This window comes from Entelurus aequoreus, linkage group LG18 (assembly GCF_033978785.1).
Source record: "Entelurus aequoreus isolate RoL-2023_Sb linkage group LG18, RoL_Eaeq_v1.1, whole genome shotgun sequence".
Lineage (NCBI taxonomy): Eukaryota > Metazoa > Chordata > Actinopteri > Syngnathiformes > Syngnathidae > Entelurus > Entelurus aequoreus.
The window spans coordinates 43,623,384-43,633,788 of record NC_084748.1 but is presented as its reverse complement, the minus strand read 5'-3'; the positions used below and the strand labels follow the sequence as shown (position 1 = coordinate 43,633,788).

Sequence of the window (10,405 nt, the reverse complement as noted above, 5' to 3'; positions counted from 1 at the left end):
CCTGTATATATATACCTGTATTATGATGATAGCATAGTATATATCTGATAGTATATATCTGTATCATGAATCAATTTAAATTGAAAAACTTATTCGGGTGTTACCATTTAGTGGTCAATTGTACGGAATATGTACTTCACTGTGCAACCTACTAATAAAAGTCTCAATCAATCAATCAAAAACCATGAATTGATTTAAGTTGACCCCAACTTAAACAAGTTGAAAAACTTATTCGGGTGTTACCATTTAGTGGTCAATTGTACGGAATATGTACTGTACTGTGCAATCTACTAAGAAAAGTCTCAATCAATCAATCCAAAAACCTTGCACACTAATTGACTGCACGAGGAATACCATACTATTTACCTAATTGCTCCTAAAACTGAAGACACCTAATAAGGTTTAGAGCAGGGATTCCCAACTAGTGGGTTATGACCATGACCAGTCTTCAGTGGGTCATGGAGGTACTAACCGCTCTCAAATCTGGTGCACCACTGGGATGGGTGGGAATTATTTACTCGCTGCCCCAGCAGTAAACAATCTCCTACCATTCAGTACTACCTATCTTTGTTAGTGCGGCTTCTAGTCTTCTTCTTCAGCTCTGGTGCATCAGAAAACTAAACAAAAGAAAACTGGATACAGAGCATGAAGCTGACTTTCATTGTTCCTGCAACATTGACAATAAACTTTTATTTTATCACATTTTTATGACCTCACAGTTGCTTCGTTTACTGGAACTCTGGACTTTGAGACTCTTGTCAAGAGCACAAAAAACACTTCACCACTAATCCCTCCAAACTCAGGTATATGTAGGGATGATACTCGAAACCGGTTTTCCCGGTTGTTTGATAAGAAAAGAACCGAGTCCTCGGACTCGAATCCCTTTTTGAGAACCGGTACCCGTTATCGAGACCACTATAGTAAAGGAAAAGAGTTGATTCTTTATTCGAATCCCGTCCCGACCAGAAATGCTCCGTGGGACATCACAAGAATTGACGTCACGTAGCTCAGTCATTAGGCGCAGATAGCGAAAGCAGGAAAACAATGGACGGGAAAAAGCGCTCCGAGGTGTAATAAAGTTCAAAACAAAAGCTATCATCCATCGAATAACTTTACTGAGAGATTTTAGCAAGGTAAAACACATGACGAACACTTTTACGACCAACCGGAAACATAGCAACCAGGCTAGCAACGCACCTCCTTTACGGCAGCTGTCGCAACGTTCTTAAAACAACCGCAGCACAAACATATATATATACAACATATCTCCCTTTTTAACTTTTGTTTTTCTTTCCTTGTAAACAAAACAAAATCACACTGTAGATGTGTTGTCTGTCTAATTATAAATAATGCAGACGAGGCGTGTTGGCTGAGTTCTTGACGTTTACTTTCACAGCGTGGCAACATGCAACACTTTTCGGGGCTACCGCGCATGCTCGTAACTCCCGTTGCATGCTGGGTAGTGTAGTTGTTATATTCTCTCGCTCATAAAATTTTTCCCCCTATAAAGAAATAATGTTAACTCAATAAAGTGTATTTCTTTTTTTAGCTTTAACTGTTCATTTTTTAGCATTGTAACCACATTGGCAAACAACTTTTCTCTTCATAGAATTTTCTTTCAATAAAGAAATAAAGTGCAAAAATGTCAAAGCATCATAACAAACAGTTATGTCAAATAGCAGCAGAAGTGCACTTTTTGGAGAGCTGTATTATTTTCAGTTTTGTGCCCAAGGGACTGATTTTATTTAACACTATATTATTATTTATACACCTATAGTGATCACAGAGACAGGTTGTTTTTGTGTTACTGTATATATTTGTTTCTCTGAAAAATCCCACTTAATATACTTTGGGTAACAACAGTCAATATTTATTTATTTTATTAAATTTTTTTAGGTGGGTAACAGTCAATATTTATGTATTTATTAGATTTTATTTTTTTATTATATAATAAAAGTGAGCTTTTGTTAAACCAAATATTGTGTGTTTTTTTCCATATACAACAACCTATCTGGACTCGATAAGAGAATCGATAAGGAATCGGTTCGATAATAGGCTCGAACTCGATAATTCCTTATCAAACATCATCCCTAGGTATATGTTACAGGTAAGGTCCAATTTAACCAAGTCTGGTCCTGCAGTATTTACCTACGTATAAGAGGAATAGAGGAATAGAAAATATTATATATTTTAATCTAATTTGAAATGCACTTTAGTTTATGTGGAGGATTGAATCAGAACAACTGGACTTGCTTAATTTGATTTATGTTTCACCTGTGATCCAGGTCCTATTCCAATTCCTAGGATGGCGGAAGCATTGCAAGGACATTAGATGTGTTGCGGGTGTATGGATTGTCCTGGCTGGCAGTTGCTTTGTCCGCAGACTTAGCTAGAGTTTCAAGAGGCTGTGTTGGAAGCTCTGGGCGATTTTATTGCTCGATGCAAGTTTTTTGTTGCAAACGATTTAGAATATAGAATCAATGTTTTCTTCTCTTGCGCTGTCATACTTTTTGCCCTCAGGAGAAGAGCTCCCGTAACATCAGCCATACCAATCATTAGCGGAGATTCACACCCACAACAAAACAACGCGAACGAGAAATTTGTTCAAAATAGTGTCAAAATAGCATTGTCAGTGGTTTGTATTTGCACAGAGGTTTTGCCTCCCGGAAGCAGCTTAACATGTAGTTTCTTGAAAATGATTCTAAAAAAAATGGCAAAGTTCAAAAAACAATAACTTTATAAAAAAAATATTTTGCTGAGAGTAAGATGTAGTGTCATTTCAAACAAATAGTTTTTGATCAAATAAAAGCTAAATTAATTTTGAATGGTTTCTGACGTTTGTATTTATTGGTTTCTTTAAAAAAGTAGGGGAAAACGATCAGAAAAATATCACAAATATAATTTTTTGCGAAATCTTTTTTTAGGCCATATCATTTCGACCTTGTTTAGTTTGGAATGAGCGGTCCAGGACCCATGATGATTTCCTTAGACAAGCGTTCCTTTTCCTTACGATGACAGCATTTCTGTCCCATTCATGTTGATTGTTGGGATATTTTACATTCAACACTAGCTTCCGTTTATACTGACCAACTCCATGATTCTGTCCGCAATTCCTTTGAAGCACCAAGTATTAAATATTAAAATATTAATTCTAATTTATAGATACAGCAATGCATTTGCACATCTTAAAACATGTTTTTTTTCATGTTATTAGGGGTTGTGTGTACTGGAATCTAGAGAATAATTTATAAACATTGCTAGTAAGGCTGTGAGTCTGACAAAACAAAATGTGAAAAAAGTGAAGCAGTGTGAATACATTTCAGTCAACTGGATTAGTAGATCCACGTTGTTCACAGGGATTTTGTTCCAAGATCAGTGAGAATGTCCAACAAATAATGGAAAAAACTATAAAAAGTGGCTCTCAACTGGTTTGGCTGAGGGACCTACAATCGCCTCTTAAAGGCCTACTGAAATGAAATGTTTTTATTTAAACGGGGATCGCAGATCCATTCTATGTGTCATACTTGATCATTTCGCGATATTGCCATATTTTTGCTGAAAGGATTTAGTAGAGAACATCGACGATAAAGTTCGCAACTTTTGGTCGCTGATAAAAAAAAGCCTTGCCTGTACCGGAAGTAGCGTGACGTCACAGGTTGAAAGGCTCCTCACATGTCCCCATTGTTTACACCAGCAGCGAGAGCGATTCAGACTGAGAAAGCGACGATTACCCCATTAATTTGAGCGAGAATGAAATATTCGTGGATGAGGAACGTGAGAGTGAAGGACTAGAGTGCAGTGCAGGACGTATCTTTTTTCGCTCTGACCGTAACTTAGGTACAAGGGCTCAATGGATTCCACACTCTCTCCTTTTTCTATTGTGGATCACAGATTTGTATTTTAAACCACCTCGGATACTATATCCTCTTGAAAATGAGAGTCGAGAACGAGAAATGGACATTCACAGTGACTTTTATCTCCACGACAATACATCGGCGAAACACTTTAGCTACGGAGCTAACGTGATAGCATCAGGCTTAACTGCATATAGAAACAAAAGAAATAAACCCCTGACTGGAAGGATAGACAGAAAATCAACAATACTATTAAACCATGGACATGTAACTACACGGTTAATGCTTTCCAGCCTGGCGAAGGTTAACAATGCTGTTGCTAACGACGCCATTGAAGCTAACTGAGCAACGGGACCTCACAGAGCTATGCTAAAAACATTAGCTACGCCAGCCAGCCCTCATCTGCTCATCAACACCCGTGCTCACCTGCGTTCCAGCGATCGACGGTTTGACGAAGGACTTCACCCGATCACCGATGCGGTCGGTGGCCCGGAGACGGAGGAAGTCAAGGTGAAGTCTGCGGCTAGCGCGTCTGCTATCCATCTCAAAGTCCTCCTGGTTGTGTTGCTGTAGTCCGCCGCTAATACACCGATCCCACCTACAACTTTCTTCTTTGCAGTCTTCATTGTTCATTAAACAAATTGCAAAAGATTCACCAACACAGATGTCCAGAATACTGTGGAATTTTGAGATGAAAACAGAGCTTTTTGTATTGGATTCAATGGCGTCCGAATACTTCCGTTTCAACGATTGACGTCACGCGCATACGTCATCATACATAGACGTTTTCAACCGGAAGTTTAGCGGCAAATTTAAAAATGCACTTTATAAGTTAACCCGGCCGTATTGGCATGTGTTGCAATGTTGAGATTTCATCATTGATATATAAACTATCAGACTGCGTGGTCGGTAGTAGTGGCTTTCAGTAGGCCTTTAATGACAACCAGCGTTTTTCTAGCTCAAATTTTTCAAATATGGTATTTATTGAAAAGACAGTGCAGTTTGACTTTGAATTAGTGCAAAATAACAGTGTGTCAGCACCTAAGTTTATGAACTTGTCAGGAACAGATTTGAACAAAAATTGTTCAGTAATGTCTAATGAGATTAATTCCTGCTTTGCACACTCTTGGCATTCTCTCGATGAGCTTCAAGCACACCTGTGAAGTGAAAACCATTTCAGGTGACTACCTCTTGAAGTTCATCGAGAGAATGCCAAGAGTGTGCGAAAAAGTAATCAGAGCAAAGGGTGGTTATTTTGAAGAAACTAGAATATAAAACATGTTTTCAGTTATTTCACCTTTTTTTGGTAAGTACATAACTCCACATGTGTTCATTCATAGTTTTGATGCTTACAGTGACAATCTACAATTTAAAGACCAAAAATTCAGATGTGATAATCAGATATCTCGCGTAAATTGGACCGGATCGTTCCATTAAGGAGCGGCAAAAAAATTTAATCAGGCATAACCAATCAGTGTTTCCCATAAACTGCCAAGATACCTGTGGCGATGGGGGCGTGGCTATGGGCGTGGTCACCATGACATCATCGAGTAATTTGCATAATTTACTACAATGATATGATTTTCTCTAAAAAGGCTAAAAAAATGTATACTTACTAATTAATAATAACAGTTTTGTTTTAAACGTCCATCCATCCATCCATCCATTTTACAATATAATTACAACACTTTATGTACATATTTTTATACAGATTTTAACAATAAGTTATTCACTGAAATATATTTATTAATTGTGGTTCTTACAAAAAATATATCTTATAAAATATAAAAGCTAAAATGTCTCTTAAAGCTGTGCCCCTTTAATTAGTGCATACTAAATAATTTAACTTTAGCCTACTACTACAACCATATTATTTACCAGCAACATAAAGTGAAACAGAGGCACAGGTATCCTGCCACAGCCAGTAACAAACAGAAAACAGTAGTGGTCAAATACAAATAAGGCAACAAGAGAAGTATCCTACACTTCTCTTTTGTAAAGTAAATCTGAACAGCCTATATGGGCATCTACATCAACTATATGATTTGCCTGGGAAGCTGGACAGGACAAAAAAATAATAAAAAATAAGAATTTTATTTGTGGCGGACATAATTCTTTCGTGGCGGGCCGCCACAAATAAATGAATGTGTGGGGAAACACTGCCAATGTTTTGAATAACGGCGTAAGTAATGCTGTTACTTTCAGTAGTAACAAATTATCAAACTTAATTATTTTCATGCACTTTACAACCCCGTTACTGAGACGTTTGATGGAGCGTGGCACGGTACTTTTGATGTGGTTGAAACCGTATGTCAACAAGACAGCGTCAGATGCACAGCAAGTTCAATGCAGGGAAAATATTTTTACTAGTGGAGGCAACACCCACCACCACTCTAAAATGAACGTGGTATCAGACAGAATGAGGCAACATCACACAGCAAACAACACACAGCATGTACAGTGCCTCTGGAAAGTATTCACTTTTTCCACATTTTGTTGTTACAGCCTTATTCCAAAATGAAATATATTCATTTTTCTCCTCAAAATTCTAGAGACAATACCTCATAACGACAGATCATGACTGATGGTATCAAGTGACTGGAAGCCACTAATTAGGTCATGGAGACGCACCGTTATGACGTCATACTGCCAAACGCAGTTCATTGCTTGTACTTATACTTGTAGAAATACTCGTAAATGTAGATACACTATATTGCCAAAAGTATTTGGCCACCCATCCCAAATGATCAGATGTATAAAACCAAGCACTTAGGCATGGAGACTGTTTCTACAAGCATTTGTGAAAGAATGGGCCGCTCTCAGTGATTTCCAGCGTGGAACCGTCATAGGATGCCACCTGTGCAAAGTCAACAGTTGGTTTTATTTTAAGAAAATGGAAGAGTTTGGGAACAACAGCAACTCAGCCACCTAGTGGGAGGCCACGTAAACTGACAGAGAGGGGTCAGCGGATGCTGAAGCGCATAGTACAAAGAGGCGCCGACTTTTTGCACAGTCAGTTGCTACAGAGCTCCAAACTTCATGTGACCTTTCAATTAGCCCACGTTAGGGATGATGCTCGAACCTGGTTTTCCCGGTTGTTCGATAAGAAAAGAACAGAGTCCTCGGACTCGAATCCCTTTTTGAGAACCGGTACCCGTTATCGAGACCACTATAGTAAAGACTCTTACTGACACCTTGTGGCGATATGAAAATACTACGTGTCATTAGTCTGGCCACTTCCCGGTTGGCGAGTCAGTTCAGTTCATGAGACAATGAGAAGTAGACAAGTTGTGTTAGCTCTTACAAGCCTTGGACAAGATAAGTCTGTAAGTAAACATAATATTGTTTATGTAACTCAATATTAAGGTGGAAAGTGGTTAAATTTAAAACTAATATGTTTATTGAAAAACGATTTTTGTGCACTGTTTCAATGGATGACTTGAGGACTTAAAATGGCTGCCAGTCGTGTAGTTCCACCATCGAAATAGTTTCAACACTCAGAAGTATTTGTTTGATGATAGTACTGTATATTTGTGTGAAGATAATATTTACATATTGTGTATTAAATTGCAGTATGTTAATTGAATCACATAGCTTATACATTTGTCATTGTGTGTATTTCAGTTAAAAAATAATAAAAAATAACAGTCCAGTGCAAGACAAAAGTAAAGATAGGAAAAGACAAAGCAAGATCAACAACAATAAAGAGCCTAAATGGATTCATCTGCTTTGGAACTTTATTAGACGTCTTGGATTGTTTGTTAGCTGTCTGCCTGTGTGTGTAGTTAGTATGTTCCAATAGCAGCAGAAGTGCACTTTTTGGAGAGCTGTATTATTTTCAGTTTTGTCCCCAAGGGACTGAAAATTCTACTTAATATATACTACCGTTCAAAAGTTTGGGGTCACATTGAAATGTCCTTATTTTTTAAGGAAAAGCACTGTACTTTTCAATGAAGATAACTTTAAACTAGTCTTAACTTTAAAGAAATACACTCTATACATTGCTAATGTGGTAAATGACTATTCTAGCTGCAAATGTCTGGTTTTTGGTGCAATATCTACATAGGTGTATAGAGGCCCATTTCCAGCAACTATCACTCCAGTGTTCTAATGGTACAATGTGTTTGCTCATTGGCTCAGAAGGCTAATTGATGATTAGAAAACCCTTGTGCAATCATGTTCACACATTTGAAAACAGTTTAGCTCGTTACAGAAGCTCCAAAACTGACCTTCCTTTGAGCAGATTGAGTTTCTGGAGCATCACATTTGTGGGGTCAATTAAACGCTCAAAATGGCCAGAAAAAGAGAACTTTCATCTGAAACTAGACAGTCTATTCTTGTTCTTAGAAATGAAGGCTATTCCACAAAATTGTTTGGGTGACCCCAAACTTTTGAACGGTAGTGTACTTTGGGTAACAACAGTCAATATTTATTTTTTTAATTTTTTTTAGGGGGGTAACAGACAATATTTATTTATTTATTTTATTTTTTTCTTATAAAATAAAAGTGAGCTTTTGTTAAACCAAATATTGTGTTTTTTTCCATATACAACAACCTATCTGGATTCGATAAGAGAATCGATAAGGAATCGGTTCGATAAGAGGATTCGATAATAGGCTCAAACTCGATAATTTCTTATCAAACATCATCCCTAGCCCACGTACAGTACGCAGAGAGCTTCATGGAATGGGTTTCCATGGCCGTGCAGCTGCATCTAAGCCATACATCACCAAGTCGGATGCAGTGATTTAAAGCACTTCTCCACTGGACTCTAGAGCAGTGGAGACGCGTTCTCTGGAGTGATGAATCACTTCTTTTCCATCTGGCAATCTGATGGACGAGTCTGGGTTTGGAGGTTGCCAGGCAAACGGAACATTTCGGACTGCATTGTGCCGAGTGTGAAATTTGGTGGAGGAGGTATTATGGTGTGGGGTTGTTTTTCGGGAGTTGGGCTTGGCTCCAATGAAAGGAACTTTGAATGCTCCAGGGTACCAAAACATTTTGGACAATTCCATGCTCCCAACCTTGTGGGAGCAGTTTGGAGCGGGCCCCTTCCTCTTCCAACATGACAAGCAAGATCCATAAAGACATGGATGACAGAGTCTGGTGTGGATGAACTTGACTGGCCTGCACAGAGTCCTGACCTGAACCCGACAGAACACCTTTGGGATGAATTAGAATGGCGACTGAGAGCCAGGCCTTCTCCACCAACATCAGTGTGTGACCTTTTGGAAGAACGGTGGGAAATTCGTATAAACACACTCCGCAACCTTGTGGACAGCCTTCCCAGAAGAGCTGAAGCTGTAATAGCTGCAAAAGGTGGACCCACATCATATTGAACCCTATGGGTTAGGAATGGTATGGCACTTCAAGTTCATATGTGAGTCAAGGCAGGTGGCCAAATACTTTTTGGCAATATAGTGTATCAGTGATTGGAAGCCACTAATTAGGTCATGGAGACGCACCGTTATGACGTCATATAGCAAAATACCGTTCATTGCTTGTACTTATACAGAAATACTTGTACGTGTACTTATATCAATATATGCCTTATAAAGATGGGATTGCGTGTGTGGGACGGCTCGGTGACGGGTTGAGGAATAAACACGCCAAACGAAACAAGAACGTGACGTAACTTTGCACATCAGCATCAAAAGATAATACAAATAATAACTGCGAACCACATAATTAATAAAGACACTGGTATTGAAATGTAAAGCAAACAATACCTTTGGCGTCCGGATGTGCTCCATCACTGACTGGCAGCCAAAATGGTGGCGATGATAGAGGAACGCTAGCCGAGCGCGTATTGTTATTTTTTTTTACAGCCGTTGATCAAGTGCGGTGTATTCTCAATGGCCGCTGTTCGGATTATTTCCTGATAATAATATCGTTTCTATATTTAATTTGCCTGTACTGAAGTAGGAGAGCAGTCCTCGCCTAGCAAGCACTGCCGCAGCTACAATGATAACAAGTGAATCCGCTAGGCTGCTACCACCGTGGATGTACATTAGACTAGACAGGGCATGCTAAAGCGACGTGCCTTCGTGGCGGCCATCTTGGTGGGGGCAAGTTCCCGTTAAAGAGGATGCATGTGTAATATAAATAAATCATAAGCTGTTTATTTCTCAACACTTTTTCCATGCAGTGTAGTTGACATCTATATGTGTTATTATTCCACAATATTGTAAAGAAAAAAAATATTTAAAAAAAATACCGGTGCCATTGTACAACCACGGAATGCCCTGACAATTTGACCTGATGATAGGCACGCTGCTCAAAGGGGCATGTCCCATCTACCCGGCCACTCTTCTTCTTCGTTTTTGTTTCGCGGCGGTTGCAAACGGAGTTAACGCATTACTGCCACTCTCCGGATGTGAATGTTCCATTACTGATAACTTAACAGTCAAAACTTGTATGCCATTATACATTGTTTAAAAATAATAATAATAATAAAAACAATTAAAATAATAAAAAAATAAAATAAAAATTAAATAAATAAATAAATATATATATATATATATATATATATATATATATATATATATATA

The 10,405-nt window shown here is 38.4% G+C and overlaps 1 protein-coding gene across 1 annotated transcript in view; it reads right to left on the bottom strand.

Moving 5' to 3' along the window:
- mtmr7b (myotubularin related protein 7b) overlaps positions 1-10,046 on the bottom strand; it is a 44,146-nt gene extending 34,100 nt beyond the window's left edge. Inside the window, exon 1 of the mRNA XM_062027193.1 lies at positions 9,584-10,046. Within this exon, the coding sequence (XP_061883177.1) occupies positions 9,584-9,607 (24 nt within the window). The 5' untranslated portion in view covers positions 9,608-10,046. The remainder of the gene's footprint in view (positions 1-9,583) is intronic.
- Between the last annotated feature and the right edge of the window lie 359 nt (positions 10,047-10,405).